General features: G+C 40.2%; 3 protein-coding genes across 5 annotated transcripts in view; 2 read left to right on the top strand and 1 right to left on the bottom strand.

Annotated features, from left to right (window-relative positions):
• tprn (taperin) overlaps positions 1 to 14130 on the top strand; it is a 37042-nt gene extending 22912 nt beyond the window's left edge. The window contains exons 2-4 of the mRNA XM_054757505.1: positions 4840 to 5041; positions 7885 to 8009; positions 9984 to 14130. Of these exons, the coding sequence (XP_054613480.1) occupies positions 4840 to 5041; positions 7885 to 8009; positions 9984 to 10046 (390 nt within the window). The 3' untranslated portion in view covers positions 10047 to 14130. The remainder of the gene's footprint in view (positions 1 to 4839; positions 5042 to 7884; positions 8010 to 9983) is intronic.
• A 2749-nt stretch (positions 14131 to 16879) lies between these two features.
• ssna1 (Sjogren syndrome nuclear autoantigen 1) lies at positions 16880 to 19145 on the bottom strand. The gene is made up of 3 exons (XM_054757302.1): positions 18793 to 19145; positions 17968 to 18167; positions 16880 to 17173 (listed from the first exon to the last, which is right to left on the bottom strand). The coding sequence occupies exons 1-3, from the start codon at positions 18842 to 18844 to the stop codon at positions 17081 to 17083; spliced, it is 345 nt and encodes a 114-aa protein (XP_054613277.1). The 5' UTR covers positions 18845 to 19145; the 3' UTR covers positions 16880 to 17080.
• A 1189-nt stretch (positions 19146 to 20334) lies between these two features.
• The window catches only part of ehmt1b (euchromatic histone-lysine N-methyltransferase 1b), a 39005-nt gene continuing 31694 nt past the window's right edge, over positions 20335 to 27645 (top strand). The window contains exon 1 of one of the 3 annotated variants that reach the window (XM_054757046.1): positions 20335 to 20385. In XM_054757046.1, coding sequence (XP_054613021.1) covers positions 20365 to 20385 — 21 coding nt within the window. In that variant the 5' untranslated portion in view covers positions 20335 to 20364. Of the gene's footprint in view, positions 20386 to 20445; positions 27413 to 27645 lie in introns of those variants that run through there. The other 2 variants (XM_054757047.1, XM_054757044.1) reach the window with 2 other exon arrangements.

The following is a 27645-nucleotide window of genomic DNA, read 5'->3' as shown; positions in this document are numbered from 1 at the left end:
ACTTATTATCAGGAAAGATATTCAAGATCATTTCCCCCCAAGTTTAGATCTGATGTGTTTTCCAAGTGTTCCTCTAATTTTTTTGAGCAGTGTATATTCTCATAACATTACCACTTTTTCTCGTTACATCACAACTTTTGACTGTATTCTTGTAAAAGGACTGCTGATTTTTCAAGCTTTGCTTTTTGTTTTGCTTTTTTATTACGACTTTATGCTCGTAAAACAAGTTTTTTTCTGTAAATATTATGACTTTATTCTGATATTTTGTAAAATCACAGCTCTTTTTTCCCACTTTTGTTGTTTTGTTCGCTTTCAAGTGACATGATATTCTTAGAATGTGCTGCGGGCCAATAAAAAAACAGCGCGGGGGCAAACGGACCCAGGTCCGCACTTTGGACAACCCTGATATAGTGAAATTATGAGGTGGCGTTTTATTAGCTCTTGATTTAGGGCTAAAAAAATATTTTGTATGAAAGTGATTTGAATAATCAAGTATTGATGAAAAAAGTTGGGGTTTTTTGTGCAGCGCGATGCAGATGTCGAAAAAAAATCTCTGTTTATGTGCAAATAATCAAAGTTGGAAACATGGAAGTGTATTCAACACTGAAATCCTTCATCGTCAACATCAACTGGATGATCCGTATGGAGTACGAGTTGATGGCAGACATGTTTGACATTCCACATGTGATTCCTACATACTGTCCATATCTTCTGTGCAATTTAAGAGTCTCAAATCTGAGGTACTGTTGTTGGCTTGTGGCCTTGTGATGGAGATTAGGAGAGATTTAAGTCTCGGAGCCAAGTACGGTGCTATAAGAGAAGTCAGCTGACACCTTTTGGCTGTCAATACAATGCAGACAATGCACAGGAAAAGCTAACATTTGTATGACCTACAGTTTATGGGGCCGCAGGACGTAAAGATTAGTAACCTTTGGCAGTTTGTTGACATGGTTTTCCTCCATTTGTGCATATTTTTAAGTTTTTCATATACTCTTATTTAACAATAAAGCTTTCGTACATGCACAAATCTTTGTTCTTGGTGGCTAACAATCTATTAAAAATTTCAAAATGGGTGCTTTTTGTTAGTCGCTGTGGACGAATTGAGGGTAATACCATGCCATGCTTTTATTTTTATGCTTGCTTTGCACTTAACAGGACGTCACTGTGTCCACATTATGATGCTGTGTAACTAGATAGAAGTTATGTTGGTAGTGTTGTTTCACGCCACTCATGGATAATGATGACTATCAACAATACAATACTACAACACGCAGACATAAAGGCAGCGTTTCCCATACATTCTTTTATTTATGGGGGGGCCGCAAAATGTACTGCGGACTGTAGATTTGTACAAATGTACTGCCACAAATAGAATATTTTGCAAGTATTCAGACACTTTTAGATTGTCTTTAAAAATAAAATAAAAATCAAAAAAGTAACAAATCAACTTTTGGATGTTAACATTAAAGCACATATCGCTCTTCTCAACAAGCAGCGGGTCCTGCTTTTGTGTTTAATCCTATGCTGAGATACCACAACCTACTTTCATTCTTCTTCTGTTAAATAATAAATCCCTCCCAGATGAGACAGCTGGGTGGTAATCACAGTAGCTCATAATAGGATACTTCCATGACACCTCGCCCACGATAATTAGATTAGTTCAATGTTGTTGTCACTGTGCAAAATACAGGCCAACAGCCAACGATCGCTGGTGCGGGTATTGCATTTTGTTTCAGTTATACAAGTTCACTGATCACGATACACACTATAGGACAAGTGGTAACAATACAGTCCCTCGTTTATCTCGGCTGATTGGTTCCAGACTCAACCGTGATAAGTGAATTTCCGCAAGGTAGTATTCAGTATTAACAAATTTAATATTTTCCTAGGTATGGCATAGAAAACCTATTTATGATCTTCTAAATATGGTTTTATCAATATTAGAGCCCTCTAGACATGAAACAATACCCATATAGTTGCCTTTGCATTTGTATTACCCAACATAGTAGATATAATCAAGAGAAAATAAGCCATATTAGGCAGAAATGGAGCAACACAGACTCACATGTTGGCAGTTCCTTGTTTTTTTCTCGACAGCGTACTTCCCGCAGTGGCTATTGTGTCATCAATTTATTGTAATGGCAGCTTTAAATTGCTTTACACTCGTATTACGCAATATAGTAGACATAATAAGAGTAAATGAGCCATTTAAGATGTCAATAAAACTCCTGTTCGTGTGTGTCACAGTTAATGTGTTCCCTAGCGGACCTTAATGGCAGGCGGACAGATGTGTCGAGTCTGGCCCTTGTCTCACCGAACACCGACACCTAGTGGCCAGTGTAGAATACAGTACTACATTCACAATTAGAATGCTTCTTCTGCCTTGTGTTTGTATTTTAGTTCATTTAGACATTTTTTATGCTTATAAATGCATAATTTAGGCCAACAATAAGTCCAATTTGCTTAAATGTGCTTATTTTGTACTAATAATAGTACATACTAAATCACGAAACAGCAATTTTGAAATTAATTTTCAAAAAACAAGCAATCGAGTGAGGGCACGGTGTTCGAATCAGCCTTGAATATCGGCCAATACCGATATCAATCCAATATCAGCATGAATCACATATATTTTTATAACTTATTTTGTAGTGTGGAACATTAGAAAAGCCTCGATCAAGTTCTCAAACAGAGCAATAATCAGCAACAGTAGGTATGGAAAAAAAACTGACCCATTTTCTATTTTAAGCAAGTGGTGTAGTTTTATCCACAATGGCGGCTTGGCATAATAATAGCAAGGTTTGAGGTGCTCAATTTACTTAGCACCTACAGGGGCTAGTCATCTTTTCTATTGTCGTTAACTCCCGTGGGAGTTTCCTGTGTAACGTTGCTTCAATTGCGCAATGAGTTTGGTCGTATTAAACTTCCCCGGTTCTGTGCCACCACAGGAATCGTGTGCATGACGAGTGTTGCAGTCAGCCGCAACGTGCTTAAATGCTTAACACATTAACACACACTGTTGTTGTGATCACGTGGGTCCTAAGCAAAAAATAAAAAAAAATAGGAGCATTCAGAAGAGCACAAACGTCTGCCAAGTGCAGTTTGCAGACCACTTAAATCAGCTATGTCCATCCATGACACACATACAGACGCCCTCGGCTCCTACTAGGCAGTCACCTGCCGCACCTGCCAAACATGTGTCTGAACAAAGTACATGATAGGAACCCGACTGAAAAGCTCACCTGATATGCTACTGCTGTGAGCAAAGGGCTGTGCCGTGCGATAAGACAATCTAATCAGAGTTATAAGGAAGTAATAAACTGGCATTTTGCTTGGCTGTAATGAGAATGTGTCTTGTAGGAGAGAGATTAAAGGGATGTCCGCGTTGCAATTAAATTTGGCCTTTAAATAAGAACATATCTAAGTCATGGTTTAGCAGGCATTCAGGGACATGTGCCTTCATTTAAAAGAAATCATTGTTTTTTTTTATCAAGGCAGGGTCAGACTCCTCATTGCCATGTGCTGCATTAAAGAAACCAATGGTCTTCTTCATGGGAGGTCCCGCAAGGACGGTTGACGTGGGGATTAGAAATGAATTGCACTAGAAATTGACTGCAAAACTGAAAATAATCCACAAAAGTCAAAACCCACGGCACGCTCGCAGTACATTTGCATTTGGAATAATCACTTGAGTTGATGAATGAGAGCCGCCATAATTCGACTTGACCAGTGAGGCTCATTGGTAGGCGGGAATAGCGAGGGGGAAGTGCTCGGAGAGGGGCGGCGCTTGAGTCCAGCCCGTTAAATAAAATAAAAAGAAATGTTGCCATTTAGAAATGAGATTGCATGAGTCGAGATCAGGGTTCCCGCACATCCTGGAAAGCCTGGGAAAGGATTCACCAATTTTTCAGTCATGGAAAACATATGAAAATGAGAAAACATGTTTAAATGTCCTGGAAACGATGAAGTTATCCTGGAATTTATTTATTTTTTGTGGCTGCAAATGGGTTAAAAGTTAAGGGCATGCATGTCTGTTGTCACCCTATCTTCTGGGCAACGTTAAGGCACAGCGCTTCTCTGCTTCTAGCCGGCACAACGCACCCTCACCTGACGCTACCAGCTAATCAAATTTGCATTTCTGCTGAGAGCAGTTTTGCAACCCAGTGCTTTCAGTTGACTTTGTTAGATTGCGTGACTTTTCAGACTCTGTTTATAACAAAACTAGCAACTGTAAGTTGAAAAGTGTCGGGTTGATCTGACGTTTTTTTTTTTTTTTGTCCAGGCTTCAGGTATGGTTATGCAACAGTATGCAATGCAATGGCGCATTGTCTGATTAAGTAATACAGACAACCTGTCTGTCGACCAACTCTACAAGGGCTTCACCGTGTTTTTCTTATTACTAAAAAGTGCCCACTTAAAGGAAAACTGCATTTGGGTAGGTGGAGGGGGAAAAATTTCTACCAGTGCAAGGCTTGCAGCGCTAACAATTCTTGGTTTGTTGTGATGCAGTCTCTTGGAGCAGTGTCCTCCACACCAGATACACAAAGCCTTTCCATCGAAGATAACACTGTGTGCTACTCAGTGCAGCAGAAACACTTTTACTATTTTTTTTTATTAATTATTTACAATTTAAAGCAGAGAAAAGAAATCTTGAAAGATGAACATCAAACTGTGCTACACTCTCTTGATTGTATTTTTACCATGTTTCTGACATTTGTTTTGAGACGGAAACCCTTTTGAGACTACTGTTTTTTTTTTTTGTTTTGTTTTGTTTTTTTAATTGAAAATGTAGCTCCAAGATCCATGCATGACCTAAACACTCTTCTTAAATTCCTCCAGCTCAAGATCTCCTTCAATGAGTCGAGTCTCCACAGCACGTACGAGTATCCGTCGGAGAACAGCGCCTGGGACAGCGGGGATGAAGACAACGTGGCCAAACCGGTTGAAAATGTCGCCAGCGAACCGCTCACCATGGTGGGACGCATCCACATCCCTCAGCCCACTTTCACAAGCTCGCCCACCCAAGCGAACAGCAGTAACGGTGAGCCATTATTGAGAGAGAGTTTCACGTAACACCACAGTTCAGTATGGGGAAGTTAAGGTTTTTATTGGATGGTAAAACAGTGCTGGCTTGGTGGACTTTGTCCTTGTACAATGTATGGACTAAATGTATGTGAGAGATATATCGGACAATTTTCATACTGATAGTGGCCAGCTTTCCCAAAACTTGGAACTATTTGGTGCAGGAGTTCTCTTAAACACTCTTAATGCACGAAATGATCATCAAAGATACTTATTTGTTCAGATAACGCACACAGAACAAGGAACAATTTTGTGCTCTGTGTCGTTTTCTGCACTGGACTGGGCTGTGCACATGAAGTTTTGTGCATCACATGTAGTCACCACCTACAACATTTGGCGTACCCCACTTTAGGAACCCAGCTGATAGAGCAGCCTTGTCAAAAGTGCGGCCCAGGGACCATTAGCGGTACACAGCTTTTTTTATTGGCCCCCGGCACATTCGAAACAAGAAAACTTAACGAAAAACGGCAGCAAAATTGAAAAATCAGCAGTAATTTTACAAGGAAAATATTAAGGGAAATAAGTTGTAATTTTACAACAATAGAGTACCAATATTATGAGGAAAAATAACATTATTTTAGTAGCATAAATTTGAAATATTAAAGAAAAAATAAATTTTAAGTCATAATATTATGAGAAACAAACAAAACAACAAAGTTGTAGTTTTTTTTAGGTTGTGGAAAAAGTTATAATGTTCTGAGAATAAAGAAACAAAATACAAAAATAATATTCAGAGAAAAAACTTGTCTTCTAATGAGGAAAAAAAATACAATTTTAGGGGAATAAACTTATCATGTTATGAGGAAAAATAATGTCATTTTAGTAGCACAATGTTGAAATGTAAAAAAAAAAATGTTATTTTTGAAAATATGAGAAACAAAATTAGGTTAGGGAAAAAGTTCTAATATTATAGAAATAAAGTCAAAATATTATGGGTTTTTTAAAAACTGATATCACAAAACTGAGATGCTTCTTTTTCTTGAAATATACAGTCTATAACTTCTTAGCACCTCTACATGTGTTGCTTTACAAAACATCGAAGTGGCCTTTGTGTCCTTCTATTTTTCAGTATGTGGCACTCGGTGGAAAGTTTGGACACCCCTGCGATAGAGGAATGATACTTGTATCGTTCAAGCTTGTCGCTTGCTGTTTGAAATGTGTTCTATTTTTCCCAAAGTTGTTTTTGTTGAACTTTTATATGATGTTGTTCCGGTTTTGTGGATGTATGGCATGTGCATATTGATACAAGCGTGGCATAGCAGTTACCGTGGCAACACAGATGCGTCCCTGCTGCTCTCAATACCGGGCTCTAGCGGTTTTAAAATTTAAAATTTAGCACATTTCGTATTTAAAGGAACACTTTGAAATATCAGCCAAAAATGTAATGGCAGAAATTAAAGGTTCCTTTTGAAAAGTGGTTGTGGTTGTGTCCGCTTTTGCATGTGAAGCAGCTTGGAAAGATTGTAAATGGGAGGACAGGGACCCCTTATGGACGAACTTTGAATTACAAGGGTGTCCAAACACTTTCCATTTCTACTTTGCTCTTTTTAACGAATATTTTATTTTTTTTATTGGTTATTAAAATCCGATGTACATTAAAACAAGACAATTGACATTTTGACATCTAATATACTTAAAGAAAACAAACAGCCGACCTCACAGCTTTGTGTTAGAGGCAAATAGTTTTTAGTATTACTATAATTACCAAAATGAAGTTGCTTGTTGCCCTGAAAGCTTGCTAATTGTATTTGGGTTTAGATATATTTGTTTTGTTAATTTATGTGTATTTTAAGTATTAATGTGTAAAATGAAGATGTGGCTATTGCAGTGGTTTAACATGTACCGAAAGGTATTTTATTTTGCTCTATTGCTAAATGCCGTAATGAGTGACGTCATATCCCTAGCTAACTTCCTGTTTCAGTCACGAAAGTCCCGCAAATGTTTACATTTTCTGAATAAATATGTTGCCGTCCAAGTTGAAACATCTTAAAGGCAATACCGTAAGTTGATTGTAAGACTTTTATTTCATGTTGGAGATGTTTAAAATAATAAATAGTGATATATATATATATATATATATATATATATATATATATATATATATATATATATATATATATATATATATATATGTTGAAAACTGTACAAGTTAATGAGCAATTACGAGAGTCGCCCTCTGCTGGACTTCTTGTAGCACTGCAGCGGCATGTGAGAAGTCATGGAAGCATATGTGAATTATTTAACAAATGGAGGGAAGAGTGATAAACACTACAGAGGTCCCTGATGCAACAATATCAGCAAAGCCCACTTTTAACACACGATTAAATACAAGAATGAAATGAACAGTGGTTGTCTTGCAGGCCTTTCTTTCCTTAAAATATTGTCCCAGGCTCATCTGGAAGGATAATGACCTCTTCTCCTCCCAGAAATCATTGTAACAGCGCAGAGAATCCATGACCTCTAGCATTCATGAGCATTCAATAATCTTCAGGCTTAACGATTGGCGGGCGTTTCTCCCGTCTCTGAGCTTTTTATGATGTTCATTTTCTCTTCTACGGTGATGGCTTTCCTTTTCTTTGGTGCACTGACACTTGGGAGACATGCAGTGTAAAAATGAAGTGTTAATTAATAATCAATGCTATCTTTTCTCATTGTAAATTGTTCATTTATGGTAACGTCGTAAACCGAGGACCAGCTGTGCATTGCGCATGTGAACAGTAACGTACCTTTACTTATAATTTGTGTTTTTTAGGTAGACGTATATTCACGTTTTCTTTAACACGACGCCTCCTTTATGTGCAGACCTCTCCAACTACATTCCCAAGCACTCGATGGACTTCAGCGTCTGGCAGAAATACAAACAAGAGGACAGCGCTAACAAGGAGGAGGCCACTTCCCAGCAGGCACAGATGACGGAGGAGGTCATGGTGAGATGACACAACTCACTTTGTCATGCCCCGCCTTTAGTTCACTGCTTGGAAAGGCAAAGAAATCCAGGCAAATATTTTGTTCAACAGAATTTTGCGATCAGCTAATTGCACTAATTGACTGTGCACATATTGCTGACTTTTAAATACTCTAATGGGTTTATGTCATCTGTACTTGTACCTGCATTCTCCTAATAAGAAGGTACAGTATAACCTCTTTTTAGTTCACTTAGTCCTCCGTAAGACCCAAACAATGCACATTATTAACATATAGTACTTATAAATAGCAGGGAACACAACAGGCCTAAATGTATTGCAACAAACATGAATCAAAAAGATGCGTGTGTGTGTGTTCTTGCTTGACAGTTATAGCTGACAGCATTTTTCTGAAAAATCTGGAATAAAAACTGACTCGGAACAGTTCGTCACGTACCTCGGCTTTAAGGTCACAGTTTGTTTCATTTTGGCTACCGTAAAGGGACACAAAAATGCTTAGCTTGAGTGTACAGTTGTCTCCCACCGCTTCGCGCTTGCAATTTCACGGCTTCACTCTATCACGGGTTTTTCAACAACACATAAATCATTGCTGTTTTGTGGTTGACCACGGCCTTGTATAAGTCAAACTGATGCTTATTTAAGCAAATCGTATATCTTTCTGTACTAAATTAAGCATTTTCGAGCATAAAAATGGCTAAATGAACTAAAATCCAAATGTAAGGCATTCAGAAGACTCATTCGAAGATGTTGTGATATGTAGTATTCTACACTGGTCACTAGGTGTCAGTAATATCACATTGATGCGACAATAGACACAGCAGGAAGTACTGTACAGAAACCGGAAGTACTGTACAGAAACCGGAAGTTAAAAAAAAAAAAAAGGGAACAAGTAACTCTCCCAATGCTAACGTGCGAGTCTATATTATGTGATATTGTCTACTGCAGGGGTCACCACCGTTTTTCCTTGTGGGGGGCTACCTGGTGCCCGCGGGCACCACGTTGGTGACCCCTGGTCTACTGTATTGAGTAATATGAGCGTAAAAGGTGACAAGAGGGGTGTTATTTAATATCTAGAGGGCTCTAATCATGTTAAAAACTGCATTTAGAAGGTCGTAAACAGGTTTCCTATGCTCTCACTATGAGTATACAGTCATCCTTCACCACTTCGTGCTTCGAATTTTGCGATTTCACTCTATCATGTTTTTTTTCAAGATTTATTAAAAAATCGTGCTCGTTTCGTCAAAAAATATGCATGTTTGAGTAAATTGTATGTATTTTTTGCTTACATTAAACATTTTCAAGCATAAAATTGCTAAGTGGACTAAAATACAAATACAATTCAACAATATTGTGATGATATGTAGTATTCTACACTGGTCACTAGATGTCAGTAATGTTCCATTGATGAAACAATGCAGGACATACTGTACAGAAACCACAAGTTAACAATTATTTATGTAATTTTTATGCAAATAAATTACTTATGTCTTATTTTCAGTTATTATGTCTACTATATTGGGTAATACGAGTGAAAAGGTGACCATAGGGGTGTTATTTTATGTCTAGAGGGCTCTAATAATCATAAAAAAGCGAATTTAGAAGGACCTAAACAGGTTTTCTATGACAATATTGAACTTATAAATAAGGAATCATACTTCCAGTGGACATTCTGTGGAAGTTGTCATGGTTGGGTCTGGAACCAGTTAACCACAATAAACGAGGGATAGTGTGTAAGCGTTGATTTTGATACCGGCATTTGGTTTGGTGACCTGTCGTTGGTTTGTGTTAGTGTCAAAATAGACGTTTTTATGAGGGTCTTTGTGTTTTAGCGGGGGTCTACTGTATACCGAGTAGGGAAAAATCCAATTCCATGTACCGTTATACCCCTAGTCCTGACCCTAAGTCATGTACAAACAAGACGGTCCATGTTTTTGACATGGTCGAGACGGTCTAACTGTGATACATTTTTGTCCTCAGTTGACGCCGGCAGACAGTTCATCCCTGTCGGACTACAGCAGTGAGCCCGCCCTCTACTTCTGATCGCTCCGATTAACCGGCTGGACGGTAGCACCTCACCCGCAGGACCAGCGAGATGGACTGCCACCCCTGGAACTGAACCACTTGGAAGAGAAAGACAACTCCAAGCACATGTCCCTGACACCTTCAGGGAACACAAGCCATGGTAGCACCACCACTCGCCACGCGATCATACTCCTCCGGGTGATTTTCTCCAAAAAACAAAATCAAAAAAGCAGCTGGACTGCCTTTTCCACCCCCAAAAGACTCCGTACAGTTGATCTGTCACAACATCAAACACGCTGAAATTGATAGGCTGGATAGATGTTAACCTCTGAGTCCTCTCATGTAAACACTTCACGGTTTTGGGGACAGTCTTTGGCCCTTTAGCGCAAAAATCTGCCAACGTCCACGTGGAGGTGATGCCACAGTGACAGTGTTAGCATGGAAATGTTAGGATGACCTCCAAAAACACACCAACAAAAACAAAAAAACCCACATAGGCTGTGTCTCAAATCCAATACATTCATCAGTACACTTCAGTAAGTATACTGTGTCCACTGTGTACTTAGGGATTTTTGATAGTGAAGTGCTGTCCCAAATCGATTCCTGTTGTCGCGCACTTACCGGAAATGACCATCACTACTTTCCACAGCCGCCATTATTTCAAGTTAGTCCCTCCCTTTCTGCTACATAGCCAAGATGGCGACTATTGAGGGTGGTAAGTGTACATCACTACACACGCACAATTTTGGCCGTTTTCAGTGCAGCATTTGGGCACTGCCAGTGCACTGCATTTTGCCGTACTTTTGCACTCAAAACGGCTGAGTGTAAGTACGGAAGTGTACGAATTGAGACACAGCTTGTGTGGACTAAGACGATGTCTCAAATTGAATACTTCCGTCAGTACACTTCAATGAGTTGTACTTTGTTCCTGAGTGTGCGAATGGATAAGTGATGTTGCACACTTACCAAAACTGGCAACTGCAATATTTTACCCACTTCTTCTTCTTCTCTCCTTTTTAATTGTGAATTGCAACCACCCAAGTTATTCTCTGCCCTTCCACTATGTAGCCAAGGTGGTAAATAACTGGTAATCGAATACTGTTGTTGCAAAAATGACTATTGCATTATTTTTACCCACTTCTCTCCTTTATAATTGCGAATTGCAACCACTCGAATTAATCTCTGCCCTTCCACTATGTAGCCAAGGTGGTAAATAACTGGTAATCGAATACTGTTGTTGCAAAAATGACTATTGCATTATTTTTACCCACTTCTCTCCTTTTATAATTGTGAATTGCAACCACTCGAATTAATCTCTGCCCTTCCACTATGTAGCCAAGGTGGTAAATAACTGGTAATCGAATACTGTTGTTGCAAAAATGACTATTGCATTATTTTCACCCACTTCTCTCCTTTATAATTGTGAATTGCAACCACTCGAATTAATCTCTGCCCTTCCACTATGTAGCCAAGGTGGTAAATAACTGGTAATCGAATACTGTTGTTGCAAAAATGACTATTGCATTATTTTCACCCACTTCTCTCCTTTATAATTGCGAATTGCAACCACTCGAATTAGTCTCTGCCCTTCCACTATGTAGCCAAGGTGGTAACCAGTAATCGAATACTGTTGTTGCAAAAATGACTATTGCATGATTTTTACCCACGTCTTCTCTCCTTTTTAATTGGGAATTGCAACCACTCGAATTAATCTCTGCCCTTCCACTATGTAGCCAAGGTGCTAAGTAACTGGTAAGTGTCCATCACTGCACACTCACCATTTTGGCTGTTTAGACTCCAACACATTTTGCCATCCTTGTCAGTGTGAATGCACTTGGGCACTCAAAACGGCTAAGTGCACAGCCTGTATAGAATACGATTGTGTCTCAAATTGAATACTTCAATAAAAATACAGTTTACCCTGTGTACTTGGCTCCAGAGTGCACAAATCGATTAGTGCTTCCGGAAAATGACAATTTTCAATATTTTACCCTCTTCTTCTTCTGTTTCTCTCCCTTTTCATTGTGAATTGCAACCACTCAAGATAGTCCCTACCCTACCGCAACGTAGCCAAGGTGCTAAGTAAGTGTCCATCAGCGCACTCTCGGCATATTGGCCGTTTTGAGTGCAACATCTGCAGTGCACTGCATTTCGCCGCACTTCTCACTGTGAACACACTCAAAAGGCTTAAGTGCACGAATTGAGACACAGCCTGAAGGTCACGTCTCCTCGCTTCCTGTAGAACAACTATGAAAGGGTGCCACAAGTAGTTTGTGTTGTGTACTTGCATGGTACATGCAACGCTTCCGTATGCCTTTTTTGCTTTTTGTATCTTTTCATGACAACGCGTATTTGGTAGAACAGCAGGCAAAACGTCTCGAAGGTATCAAATCAACCAGTACGCACCCTGGAGGAGGTTTTCGTCAGTCCGTAGCGCTCATTTCTTTCTTGGACAAAAGCTTGAACAAGTGACCTTGGCCAAAAAACAAAATGTCTGTGTTGCTGGCGTTCCAGAAAGGCGTCGTCCTCGCAAGCTTCTCGTGTATTTATTGCTTCTCAGTGTTTTGCATGTCTCAAGACCTGCTCATGTACAATGTTGTGTTTTTTGTGTCAAGGTAGAAGGACGCACGGTGGACCTCACGTACTCTCACATTCCACGCAGAGCGAGAAAGCTGGTTTGGTCCGCTAAAGTAACGTTAATGTTGTTTTTTTTTTTAAGGAATGGGAATGCACCACCGACTCCTAATGCCAAGTGATTCAAGTCGGTTTTTTTTGTTTTGTTTTGTTTTTTACTCTCAACCCCGGCCAGTATTCTTGTACAGTTTCATTATAACACCAGATGATCACACGTAACTTTTTGTTTTTCTGTTTCCCGTCTTGAGTGTTTCATTTGTCAGCTCTGTTGAGTGGATGACAGGAAACACTTCAAACGAAGGGTTTTATTTGACAGCTGATTGTAGGATGAATATAAACCACGATTCCCATTCTGACAGACTTTTCAGTGTGAAAATTCAGGGTTTTTTGGGGGGGTTTTATAGCGAAATGAAAGGCATCGTGGGGACTGTACACAATGAATGCACTGCCGACGGATGCAAAGTCCACTTTTGCACACTTGCCACAGCCTTGACTCTTAAATCTGATGCTTGACTGATTGTCCTTCCTTCCTTCCTTCATCCTTAGAGCTCATCTACATGCCAGCAATTTTTAAGCAGTTCACCACAAGTCATGTATTTTGTATTTGCATTGCAGTTTACACGCCGCGGTTGTCTTTTTTTCTCTTTTTTTTCCACATTGAATGTATTTTTGATCCCCAGCTGTTGTAATAGATGGTAAGGTGCAGTCTAAATTGAACGCAAAGTGTTTTTGTTGTTGTTGTTTTTTTTTTAATGGGCCTTTGGTATATTTTAGAAATTCAATTCAACAAAAAAAACAATTAAAGTGCAGAAAAGAGCAGTGATTTCGCCGTCCTAATATTTGGAGGAAAAGGGTTTTTTTTTTACAAGCATAAAGTTGTAATATTATGAGGGAAAAAAAAAACATTTGAAGCATAAAGTTGAAATAAAAATCTTCATTGAAACAAAACAAAACTGCAATTTTTGGGGAAATTAAGTTGGGGTGCAAAAAATTTTAATATTATGAAAATAAAGTCAGAATGTTCCAAAAAAAACAATTACGAGAAGGTAGTTGAAATATTTAAAAACAACGGCAAAAATGGGGGGGGAGTAAAAAATCCTAGTTATAATACGCTTTGTCAAGCCAAGATGCAGGCTTTTTTATGGTTTACAAAACGTAAAATATGAAAGTGGCCCAGGCTGGGAAATATTTGTGAATCTCCGTGACTTGGCTTGATATTGTCAGCACATTTGAACATCAGTTTTTTTCTTTTTTTTTTTAAATTTTATTATTATTTTTAGTTTTTTTAATTTTGTTTTATTTTTTTTATTTTTATTTTATTATTATTTTTTTTTATTTGATTTATGAACATCAGTTTTGAACAGGGGTGTTCTAAAAATAAAATTAAACATGAAAATAGAAAAAAAACAGCAACAAAAAAAGGTGAAATGTTGATACTAATAAAAATATTTGTCCCCTATAACACAAATGCTGAAATGCAGACTGTTTTTTTTTTCTTCAAATGCAGAGTAAAACCCCACCTATTCGCCATTTGTCACTGCTTTCATTGTAAATTACGTTTAGCGTAACTTAAAAAGATGGTGGTTTGATGGCGCTATCTGCAGGAAGAAATCCAGCAGAGGCCGCTGTCTACCAAGTGAATTAGCTCAACCGTTTCCAGCAGGAAGATGCTTGGACAAGACATGATGTCGTGTAAATATGCCTGTACTTGTTTCTTAATGTGTAAAACTGAATTTAAAGTACCGGTACATTTATTGACTATGAGAGATATAGGATTTAGAGTATCAAAAATAGGCATTTTAGGGTGGGGGGGGTTTCAGGGTTTACATAAGTAATAGCGGTGACCTACTGTGTATACAACGGAACCTCGGTTCACGTGTTTTTCGGTCAACATCGAAAATGATGCATCCGTTTGCGTACATGTTCCCGTTAGCGCACTATATGGCACGCATCTTGTTGTGTTAGCAACACACTGCGTGAGTGCAACTGTGTTCTTAATGTATTTTTATCACAAAACATCCTTGTTAACATCCTTCTAGCTTGCTAACACATGGAAACAGGAAACCAGAAGTCAGTGTCTGACTCGAGTTCTTTGATAGCTTAACAAGTTGCACCACAAGTCTCATAACTGTTAACAGAAAGCCCTTTCATAACATTAAGTGTTAACATTTTTAGCTTTCTGGAAGTGATTAATTGGATTTGCATTATTTCTTACGCCAAAATTGAGTCAGACCTTCTGGAACGGCTAACCAAGATTCCACTGTATGTAGCATATCTACGTTGGATTGGCTTCAGGCTGTTTACAAAATTTAAAATATAAAAATGGCCCATGCATGCTCGGTTTGGACACCCTTGGCAAAATTCTGGTTTCTCAAGACATTATTCAAGCTCCAAACAAAAAGAAATGGACATGTAAGACTAATATGCAAACGGTGAGGACATATCGTGTTGCTTCGGGATTAAAACTACCGTACCAAATGCGTTGTTGAGCTCAACCTGAGCTGCCTTTCTTCTTCCTTTCGGACCAAAAGGTGAAGAGTTGATACGTTTTAATGAAACACCAGCAATAACTTCTGAATGGGGATGACATAAAAAAAGCGACTTAAGATGCGTACGCACACTGCAATGCAAAAATGGACAGCGTGGTGGTGACTCTGTGGTAGAAGGTCCATCTTGTCCGTACTTTTTCATTCTCCATGTCCGCAAGTCTGCATTGCCTCAGATATGTCATGTTATTGTTGATGAAAATTTGAACAAAAGTGATGTCATACTTGTACAGCTAAATAAATCGAAAAGTGTAACAACTGGAAATACTTGTGTGAATGTTGATCAATGAACGAGCTTCCAAAGCCAGTTTTTCTATTATTCAGTTCTGGTGCAAATTCGGAACAAAATTGACAGTTGGGAGTATTTTTTCTTTTACTCTTACCCCCGTTTGAGTCTGTCCTGGGCAAGAAAATAAACTGCAACCGGTTAGTTAATCAACATAACTTCCCTCTGATCGGGAATGACAGTACTGGTCAAGGTCCCAGCTGTAAATGCAGCCCATTTGGGGTAAGACAAACCCAGTTCTTAAGCCTCCGCTGCTTAGCATGGGAAAGGGTAGCTACATCTGGAGCTGGAGTCCCAAAGGCGGTGAGCACCAAGCGGTACTGCCTTCCGCCATCCTGCCAGCAGCATGGGCAACAGCTGATGGTCCTTACAACCCTGCCCAGGCGTCACAGCTCCACTGGAGGGGACGCTCCAGCAACATCGTAAGGTATCAACATGCCAAAGGGAGTGCCATTCGGGAATTTTCCTTTTTAGTCACGCTCCAAGGCACAAATAGACTTTTTGGAAGCTACACCATCGTCTCCAGAAGACCGAAAGACGCAAAGGACTCTACAGTTTTTCCAAGGAAGTTGTATACACTCCTGATCAAAATTTTAAGACCGGTTGAAATATTGCAAGAATTAAAATTTTGTACTGTTGGATTTTAAGGAGGCTCTAAGTAGAGCTTCAAATGCAAAAAAATAAATAAATGGAAGTGAGACAAAACACATTTGGACTAAGTGATTGTGAACAATCCTTAAACTGAAATAGGCTGTTTATCAGCTGATCAAAAGTTTAGAAATAGAAATAAGATTTTCAAAAAAGGACTCAGTCATGAGCAGCTGCTCCATTCTTGTTAACCACCTCAAAAACTGATTTGGGCAAGCTTGATGCCAGTGTTTCCAGGAGGCTAGTGGGAATGTTGGATGGCTTCACGGACGGCATCCACTGCCTGGAACTGATGTCTGTTTTTGTAAACTTCCCTTACCATCCATCCCCAAATGTTCTCAATCAGATTTAGATCAGGGCAACAACCAGGATGGTCCAAAAGAATGAGGTTATTTCTCTAGAAGAAGTCCTTTGTCAGGCGGGTATTATGAACTGTAGCGTTGTCCTGTTGAACAAGCCGGTCATTACCACACAGACGAGGGCCTTTAGTCATGAGGGATGCCGTTTGACGCCCCTGCACAACCTGAAGCTCCACTGTTCCATTTAAGGAAAAAGCACCCCAGATCATGATGCCACCCCCTCCACTGTGCCATGTGGAAAACATCTCAGGTGAGCTCTCATCATGCCAGTAATGTTGGAAGCCATCGAGACCACCAAGGTTACATTTTCTCTCTAGGTGTCAGTAATGTTACTGTAACGTTGGGTGAGACACACAAGCACCAGACTTGATTGCCGGAACAACAGGCTTTTATTGCAGGTTTGAATTGTCCAACAACAGGCACAATAATCCCTAACACGGGCTACTGCTGCGGCCGCCACCCACGCCAAGCTAAAACCCAACTCTGAACCCCCCCAACATTACATTTTAATAATTTATTGGTGTAAAAACTACATTCAAATTTGGAATAGAAAAGTTTTTCAAGAGCCAATCCTGTGCTTTAGTGCTCTTTCCTGCGAGGCTCTGTGGCTTTGCTGAGGTTTCCTGTCTCATGCTTCAGGACGCTGAGTAGAGACTGGGAACTCTCCAAGATCTGTGGAAGGAGAAGAGGAAATGATATGAAATACATCTATTCGACCAGAGCAAACTTTAGGCTTGCACATCCAAAGTGCTTTGTTGTTCCTTAAGACGGGCATGTTTAACGCTACCTTCCACATCCTGAAAACATACTGTACGTTAAGCCAATTAAAGTCTGTTTTCCTCTTCTCTCACCTCCAAAAAGGCAAAAGAGCTCACTCTGTGCATTGGTTCAGCATCTAGACGTTCCATAGAACAACGGCAAACAGAGTGGCACCGCTTATCAGTCTCTGTGAGGGGAGGCGGGGCTGCCAGCACACACACACACACAATGCAAGGTACTGTAGAAATTAGGATTCGAAAAGATTGCAAAGACAAATGCCGTAGCCCCTGTTTGGGAATATTTTGGCTTCAGCCCCAATTAGCCAGGTGAGCCCATCAACACGAACGAGTCCGTACGCAGAATTTGTTCGAAAGTGTGGCAACAGAAAGGCAACGCAACAGATTTGCCCACCAAAAGCACATCGAGATGCAGAGCCTTTGCCCCGACAGTCAACACTCACTGAGACGTTTGGTCGGCAAAATAAATACAAACAGAACAGCGCAAAATGGTGCGTGTGCTCAGGAAGTGTACTTTGCTACATCACAAAAGAAATGCTGCCCATTTAATACAGTTGAAAAGGCAGCATTTCGAGAAATGTTGCAAATGTTTGACAGACAGTATGACTTTCCTTTGAGTGTACACGTGTGTGTGTATATGTATATACTGTATATGTATGTGTGTGTGTGTGTGTGTGTGTGTGTGTGCACCTTGGTGTATGCAGACTCGGTTTCTGCGATGGTGCGGTCGAAGGTGGCGCGTGCAGCCAGTCTTTGTGCGAGGCTTTCATTGACTCTGCTCAGCTTCTCTGACAGGATGTGGATGTCATGCTGCAGTCGCTCCTTCTCCTCTTCCTCCAGCTTGATCTGACGGTTCAACTCTTGCCGCTTGGAGCACAGGTCGTCAATACCTGACGGGGACAAATGGGCATTTTGTTTCGTTTTTGTTGGCATTAATCCATTCGATATTAGTGGTTTGTAGGGATGCTCTGATCAGGATTTTGTACTGCCGATTCCAATCATCCATGAGTGAAATCGGATTCATTCATTAATTGATTGCAAACTTATTGTTTTACATTGACGATCCATGAAACTTGTGGCAGGGGCTACTTTCTTCAACATTTAAAGGGGGCGACACTGAGTTAATTTTGGGGGTTTGTGTTTCAGACCCGGCCTTGTGATTGGGAAGATACGAGTTCGAATCTCCGTTGGGCATCTCTGTGTGGAGTTTGCATGTTTTCCCCGTTACTCCGGTTTTCACCGAAATTTCAGAAACATTCATGTTAGGTTAATCGGAGACTCTAAAGTGTCCATAGATGTTGGTGTGAATGGTCGTTTGTCTATATGTGCCCTACGATTGGCTGGCGATCAGTCCAGGTGTACCCCGCTTCTCACCCGAAGTCAACAGGAGCCCGTGAGGTTTCATGCATGTTAAAACGGGGAAAGTCGCGGATTAATAATAATAAAAATAAACAAAGCAATTTCAAAAGGGCCTTCGCACCGCTATCGCTGGTGGCTAATAAATAAATGACTTACACTTGACGAGTTCATTGTTGTACGTCTGTAGAGCAGCAGCTTGTTGGGCCATGTTGGCGTCAGTTGACAACCGATGCTAACGCCCACGGTGTAAACAAAAGTTCTCTTCGTTTAAATGAGTGGAAAAAATTAGGGGCGGAGTCGGCTAACGTTACTTTTTTCCCCTCACGGAACGCCGTAAGCAATTTCACAAATATATAGCTTTATAAAGAAAATGGTACTGCTCAAAATATTTTCTATCAGATAATAACGACTTATTGAAGAGTATCACTCAAACAAACGTCTTCGTCATATTCTTCTTCTGCTACGAGCTCTTCTTCTTCTTCTTCTTCTTCTTCTTTTAGTTTAATGGCGGGTTGCAACCATTACTTGAAAAGGTGCATACCGCCACCTACTGTACCGGAGTATGTAACATGGGCCATATACAGTATCTTATGCTACGAGCTCTCCTTCGTTGGTTGGTTTTCATGACGGAGTGCAACCATGACTTTCAATATGCACACCGCCACCTACCGTGTTGGAGTATATAACAAGTACGATATAATTTACATTCGTTTTTTTAAACAATGAAATTATATGATATAACCATGTATCCTTCATCTCTTCGTGTCTTTCGCCCCCATCCTATAGTTCACAAAATACCCTTTCTGCTATTATTTCTTCTCCTTTGCCTTATTCTAGGTTAGACCGGTTTATCAGCCCTAAACATGGTTGCTTTTGAAATATTGAAAATTTTCCACAATAAAAAGAATATTATGGACTGAAAAGGCAGCAGTAAAACATTTTGTGATTGCACGTATATATTGAATAAAGTTGCAATTTAAAGCACTTTACCAACCATGTAAATTGTACTGGTTTGCCGAAATGCAGCAATTTTAGGCCTGCAGCTTGTTTTTTATTGACCCAAGGAATATTCCAAAATGAAAATGATAGATAGATAGATAGATAGATAGATAGATAGATAGATAGATAGACAGACAGATAAAAGTGAAGAAGATAGATGAAGAAGTGGGTTCGAGACAAAAAATGAGATAAAACAATAAAGGTAAAAATGTATCAAAATAATTAACAAGAAAAGAAAAAGGCAAATATATTTTATACATATTATTTAATATAATATAATAATATATCATATAATAATATATATTATTACAAATTATAATATTATATAATTTCTTGAAAAACTTTAAGTAAAAATGATGGGTATCATTATCGGTATGTGCAATACTGGCCCTGTATTTACTTGGTATTGGATCGATTCCAAAAACTGCAGTATCGCCCACCCCGAGTAGACACCTGTACAGTCTGAGGAGATCAAGCACCAGAGCACACAATTTTGTTTTTATAATATTAATAATACGCGTAATAATAATGCTGTTTTGAGTGAGACACACAGTGAGGTATTTATTCAACATTATGTTCAATATTGTGGCCAACGTGTGTATAGTGTACACTAAAGATAGAGTTAAAGTATGTAGATTCTTTCATGGCAGAATCGTTTCATCTCGACGGGAAAAAAAATATGTGATCCGCGACGTCATTTTGTGTGGGCGGGGTTTAGGTCCAGGCACCATGGCTTCGGTAGAGACCGAGGTGAGTGAGTGAACCTTATCTACTGCAAGCTTGTGGCACTTTTTCAGCTCCTTTCCCTGCTTCGAAAAACGTATTCGACCATTGTGAGCGTGGACCGCGGGACCAAGCGGGAGAATTGTCTTAGTCGCGGCCGTCGGTGTGTTGTCCGTTTCCCGCTGCCAGCTTCTGGTCTGCTGCTTTTGTGCTTACCGGAGGGCAGCCTGAATGTGTAGGAAGATGCTGCGCCCTGGAACCTGAATTGTCAGTGCGGACGCGTTGTATGCAATACTCCCAGTCTTGCTCATACATGGTCCAGGCTCGTGTCAGTGTCCTGCTTCTTGCTTGTGTTTGAGGCTTCAAACATAAACCATAGCTACGCCTCCTTTAGCCTTTAGCTGATTTACCGGTGTATGGTTGCTAATCGTACACTGCTGTGTAGCTTGTTGCTAAGTTAGCAGACAGTACAAACGTGTCCACAGTTGCAAATAAGACTGACTGTAAGTGTTAGCATCCTCGTCAAATGAAACGGAATTGACATTTGGTGCTAGTATTTCGAAGAGAGTACTACATATCATTTGATTGGGTTATCCTAAATATCATGTACACAGTATAGCACAATGCTAGCTGCATGAAGCTCAGCTCAGCTGCCATGTAAACACATGGCGCCAGCCCCTAAACATCTAACGTTGCTAATTTACGTTGGCCCAACTCTGATTAGCGTCCATGAACCTTAGCATTCCTGTATTTTCATTTTTTATGCGCCTGAGGGTGAGCTGGTGTACAGGCAGGGGTCATCAAATACTGTGTATGTTGTGACGTGCTGACTTAAACGTGTGGGCTTCACCTTTTGATGACATGCTTACATGCACTGAAAAGTACGAGTTATTGCATTAGTTACTTTTTAAAGTGCATGCCAATGCGATAATCCGACTGTATTCCAATTTTTAAAAGTCTGATTAATACACACAGGCTTCAACTGGAAACCATGTTCCTTTTGCATGGCTACTCATCCATCTATCAGTCATTGAAATGAGCTTTCTGCATGCGCCAGTATTCTTGGGGGACTAATGGTGCAGCGTTAACAATAAATTCGCAAGAGAAGAAGAAGGCGACGAGAGGGGGGCATGTTTACACTAACGTAGTCATCGTTTTAGGCCAGACTAGAGATTTTCAAAACCTCTGACTCAGTGTTTGTGTGTAGGGGGTGTTCTGATCCGATATTGATATCAGATAACGGTCCGATATCAGCAAAATTGGATTGGCACTCCGATACAAGCAGTCTGCAGCTGAGTGCAAAACTTGTCACGCACAGGTTTCCTGTGGTGTCACAGAACTGGGGAAGTTTAATACAACCAACCTGAAAAAAACGTTGGAACGCCTCTCTTACGGAGCGTGAATGGAAGCTAGCAAGGTTAACTTAGTTTAGCAGCGCATGCTAGTGTGGCTGTGTGTGTGCGACTGAGGCTGTATGAGTGTGTTTACACTGTGTTGTGTTTTACCGCTTGTTCATGCAAACGAGGGATTTTCGATGCCCGCTGACATGCAAGTTCTGAGTGAAATAAGGACAAGAGGCATGCTTATTCTTGCACCCGGCCCATCTGAACTGTCAACAGTCATTCCCAACGCACACGACACACTTCTGACCTTCAAAATAAAAGGGCTGTTTGCCACATACTGTCGAATTGTGTCAACAAAATAAGGGTGTCGTGAAAAAGACCTTACGTTAATAATGCAATTGGATTGCATTGGTAACTGCGTCTTCCTAAACCACAAGCAGTTACAGTTTGTTCTGGATTTTATAGAAAAGTGTGCAGAGGCTGACATCCTATTTAAAGGGAAAAAAAAACAAAAAACGTTAGCCAAGCTACAACCGTTTGTGAAATACTGTGTGAAATTGGCCAATGATGTACTGCATCAATAAATGTAAGGATTTTTGCATTTAATTAACGGACGTTTTATTGACTGTCACAAAAGTATACACTCTACGCTGGTAAAATAAGTGTAAAATGTAAAAAAAACGGAATTTAAAACAATTTAAATGGAAAAAACGTAATTTGAAAAAAAAAAAAAACAGATTTTATAGGGCCCTACTGCACAGTCGACAAAACACCTGATCGAGCCTTTTCTAATGTTCCACACCACAAAATGAGTAATGAGAGTATGTGTGACTTGTGCTGCTATCGGAAATGGTCATAGCCGCAATGTTGGTATCGTATCGGAAGTGAAAATGATGTATCGAGATCCCCTTCTTGTGTAGACGGGTAAAACAGAGCTTTTTGGTTTATGTCATAAAAAATGTGTATTTCGTCATGTTTTTAAACCTTATTTAACAACAGAACATGAAGTTATTGACTTATGTGTCCATCGTGTGTACATGTGCATTATAGTCTAAGTTGCACAAGCGATGAAAGCAAGCATTCATGATGTTTCCCGGGCTGCATGTAAGTGTATGCTGATTTTAAAGCTAATGTACTCACAATTGTACCTTTACTACATTGATGAACAGATGCGTTATAATGGGCGACCATATCAATTGTGTTATTCCCGCATGCAGCGTTTTGATGCCATCTGCTGTACGGAGTTGTAACGATAAGCTACACAGGCAGTCCCATTATAATGTGTTCTAAATGTGGCGGTCCAAATTTCTTAGTGGCTGCCCGCCACAAAGTGCATGTAAACTGGAACAAGTGTGAAAACGCAGCGAGAACAAACTATGGCAGTCATCTAACCAATGCATGTTAACGTACTGACATGCTGCGGGCTAAACCACAAGCATGATGAACTCAATTGGAAACCTTTCGACACCCACTGGAAACCAGTTGCCTGCCTGTGTATGCTACAATCGATTGATCTTCGGAGCCGGCAATATCAGCACGCGTCAGCTCCACAGCCGATCTCATTCTCGTAGCAGAAGTCGCGTTCGTGGCACACTCAATGATCATTCGTTGTTGCTGTCCATGGAATATTACAATAGCTTGTGTGTATTAATATTAGCACGTACGATACTGCATGTACATTGCTATTAATTCGTTCATGTCCGTTTTCCTTGTTGCCGAATTGCAACTAGCTGCCAAGATGCCTTGTTTTGATGTGACGTAATTGATCAATGCAAAAGTCATACATTTACCCACACCATGTAGTGTTTCGGAGGCACACGGCGTTTGAATTACAAATATTGCAAGGACTTCACATATGTATAAAAATGGAAGCAACTAGGGGTATAACGGTACGCCATTATCAAGGTTCCGTACGTACCTTGTTTGCAAGGTCACTGTTTGGTTCATTTTCAGTACAGCGAGTTAAAAGAGCAAAAATCCAAACATAAAACTGCTTAGCTTCTGTGTAAACAGCTTTAATGATTTTTAAAGTAATAAAAAAAATGTGTGCAGGAATAATTGTTCCCGTTTGTAGCCCCGTTCCCCATCTCTGTTGAACAATGCCGGATCCCTACTTCCATCTTATTCACTTGTCTTTGTTCGTTTACGTCATGGGTGTCCAAACAACCCTTCATACGGAACCGATGGTTCCATGGCAAAATGTCAGATTACAAATATACGTACTGTTACACCCCGAGAAGAGACACATTTATTTGGGGACTAATTTAGGGCCTGTCCTTCAGGTCGAAACGGGAAAGTATTCAGCCTTTCATCTATATGGCAACGGTGTTCCGGATGCCCTGAAACGGTATTTTTTGGAAAACTGCTTCCGATGTGGGGAAGATCCGATAACGCCGCCTTGTCGTTACCGTGTGGACAAGTGAAACACTACTTTCTCAAAACGATGAGGTCACCGCCTCGTGAGAACATGTGACCGGTTGTGGTGTGCTGCTCCTGAAAAGCTAACATCATAACTGAATAGTTCAAAAATGACTCCAATCTTTTGTTTTTGTCTTATACTCCCCAAAGTGACTCGCAGATGTCATTCCACTTCCAGCCAAGCGGAAGACGAGTGACCTTGTGTGCATGCGTTCTTTCCTCTTCCATAGTGTTGGTGTGTTACGTGGTTTTGTCTGTGTGTCCGTTTACAGCGCCACATGTAGGCGTGCCGTATGTATTAGATTGTTTTCACCCAGTGATCCATTCCTAGACAGGGCCTTAGTGCATGTAAATGTAGTGACAGTTGTTTGGAGTCCTTGAAGGGGTGCGGGAGAGTACTCCTGCCAGGGACTCCTTCCCTCGTGCTGCCATCAAATAAGTGCAATATTGGTCAATTGAACAAATGAACAATGGTCAATTCAGCCCAATACAATATGCTGTTCACTTACTGAAGACAAAGCCTTTCTGTCCTTCTGGGTTGGAGGGGCTTAAAAACAGTGGTTTTTGATGAGTTTTTGTCCAACAGATCTGTGCAGAGAGGTAGATCCTAGTAGTATGTTGACATGTTACGCTGGGATCTGATAGTGATCTTCTGTTTCACCATTTTTTTTCTGTGTAAATAAATCCTTAATTCCTGGAGGTAATTTGCGTATATGTTAGTCTAATCTGTTAAGTGATTTTCCTTAGGTAGTGAAGTTAGACATGAGAGTCAGTTAGAAAGGAGGGATGTCATCCCAAAATGGAATCTTTATGAAGTGTGTGGTCAGACTAAAGACAATTTTTATTTTTGAAAAACATTTAACAAGTCAGGGTTGGAACTGATTTGGGTTTGCAAGATGATATAATACAAGTCAGGTACTTGCATGCGTAATGTTTGGTATTCATCTCTGTGCAGTGTAGTTGTTTTCTTATATTGGCTAGTTTCACCTCACAGGCCCTTTTAACACGATTAAAACAACACAGTCTTAGCCGAGGCTTCATACTGTTTGGGTGGTTCTGGAATGCCACTGTGTTTCTCTTTGGTTGTGATATAGATACTGTATGTCGCTGTTGTCCCTGGTTGATTGTTTATGTTGTTAAGGTAGACTTGACTTCTCGGGCCTCTTGCAGGAGGTCTGGAGATCTCATTGCCTAAATCCAGGCCTTTTCACTTTTGTTGTAAGGAACACACAGCAGCATGTGATTTGACATGGGGATACATGCTGTGTCAATCTAATGATGTCATTTTGTCTTTGCAAATATCCATTATTTGTAACGCTTATTTGACGGGGCCTTCAGAATTCTTCCACATTTTACTGTAACTTGTAAGCAATATTTGGTCCTGGGCTCACGTTTGCAGCTTCATATGGAAGGCCCCTTTATCTGCATCAATGAGCTTCTAGACCTTGATGCTCCCCACCTAGTGGAAAACCGCTGCAATGGCCGCATTGTGTCGGTAAACAATCCAGTTGCGAAATGGCGGAGATCTGCAGACAGGCTTCACTGCCTCCCTTCCCCCTTCCTCCCTCCTGATATAGCAGATGTTCATTTGTTCCCCACTAGGGGGAGAGAAGAACACAAGGTTTTTTATGACTGGCTATCCTCAATTCATGGAAATTATGAAATGGTGGATTCCTGTTTCCTTCACACACAAAATCTAACCAGGTCCTCGGAGATTAGACCATTGATTGTCTCAGTCTTTGGGAAACACTTCAGGTTCTCTGTTGGCTCTCAGGCCTGACCTCGTTTCTGTCTGACAAGGTGCTTGTTCGTCCTTGGCTCAGGGACTCACTGAAGTATGCTCTTGTAAATCTGTCCGGAAGACTCATTTTTGGGCACACAGTTTTGACCTGAAGAATAGACAGTCTGTGGCCTTGGAGTGAAGGCTGTTACTGGATGAGTCAGGAAACGCACGCCTTGATTGGGCGTCTGTTGATTTAAGAATAGAAAACGTTCAGTATTGCTGCAGTATTGCCTACTGAAATTGTCCATTTAAGTCCAGTTTTACAGCGGTAACCTAATCTAGATTATGTAAATCTATCTTCCTTAGAGCTGTGTACCCAAAGAAGGGTGTAAGGGTTTGGAAGAAAGAGAAAGCCATAGGATGTGACATTTAAAAGGAAGTGTGGATTTCAGCAACAGAGGCTGCCCACTGCAAAGCAATGTAGCTCATCTTACTATTCCTTATACCTATCCTTCATTTTTATATCGTATCCTCACCATTTTTTGGAAAAGATATTCAATCACAGCATGCAAATAACCCTCACGTTACATCAAAAGATGCATGGCACTTAGTGGTGTATTTATGTTTTGTAACATTCTAAGTCACCAGGGCAACATACTGTAATTTCAAACGTCAGCTACAATTGCCCTTGTAATGTAATGTTTGTGCTCCAAAAATTCCACACTTCTCTACCATTTTGCATCATTCAAACATCAAAATCAAAATGTGTAGCTCATTCAGGACATTCCAACAACACCACATTCTGTATAATACACATTTCCTTTCTTCTTGAGATTTTTCCGACTTGCACATTTCTCAACCGATTCAAATGATTCCGACTTGAAAACGTTCAGCAGTTTCTGCACTTAATGCCATCTTGCAAGGTGATAGCATACAAATCGTTAGCATGTGAGCATTTTATCCATTTTACTCATGTGAAAGAGCATTTACCTACTTGTCATGATCACCGTGTTATCTTGCTCGGTGTTAGCATGCTGATTGTTATCATTTTAGCTATTTCCTCATGTTAAATAGCATTTACCTACATGGCGTGATGTAAAATCATTATAAATCTGCCTGTCTTGCTAGGTACCCTCATGCTATGCTAGCATTTTAGCCTTCATGGTATGATGTAAAATCACTTAAGAACTGCTTTTGGATTGGGGGAGCGGTAGGGCGTAATAATGAAGTCATCATCAAATTTAAATTGGCTATGATGCATTTGTATTGACACTGTAGGAGAGAGGAATAACGTAACTAGGGATGCTCCGATTGATCGGCCACCAATGAGTATTGGCCGATTTCCCTGAAAAATCAGGTGATTGGCATATGCCGATAAATGCCTTTCAACGCTAATCACAAAAGCCGATCACCGATGCAGACAAACATCTTGGGCAGTGTCTTCCTCCCACTTTCCTTCACAGTGCGCAGGCGTGCCACAACAAAAAACAGTAATGTCTGCCATGTGGAACTGCCAACACATGCCACAAAAACTATCCAAAGTCTCCTTAAAGAAGATGTCCCATCCTCTGTAAGTTTCACAACTTGATATATGTTCTCTTGAAAAAGAAAGTCAAATATGTTTTGGTCCAAATTGTATAGGTGATAAATAATAGGTGATTTCATGGTTCCTTTTTTCATATCATATAGCCCAGGGGTCGGCAATCTCTAGCATCAAAAGAGCCGTTTTGCCTCCTCTTTCATTAAAGAAAAATGGTCTGCAGCCACAAAACATGACACAGCTTCTAAACTTTTACAAATTGT

The sequence above is a fragment of the Dunckerocampus dactyliophorus genome, chromosome 17 (genome assembly GCF_027744805.1).
Source record: "Dunckerocampus dactyliophorus isolate RoL2022-P2 chromosome 17, RoL_Ddac_1.1, whole genome shotgun sequence".
Lineage (NCBI taxonomy): Eukaryota > Metazoa > Chordata > Actinopteri > Syngnathiformes > Syngnathidae > Dunckerocampus > Dunckerocampus dactyliophorus.
The sequence above is the reverse complement of the archived record's forward strand: the minus strand, read 5'-3'. Positions and strand labels throughout refer to the sequence as shown.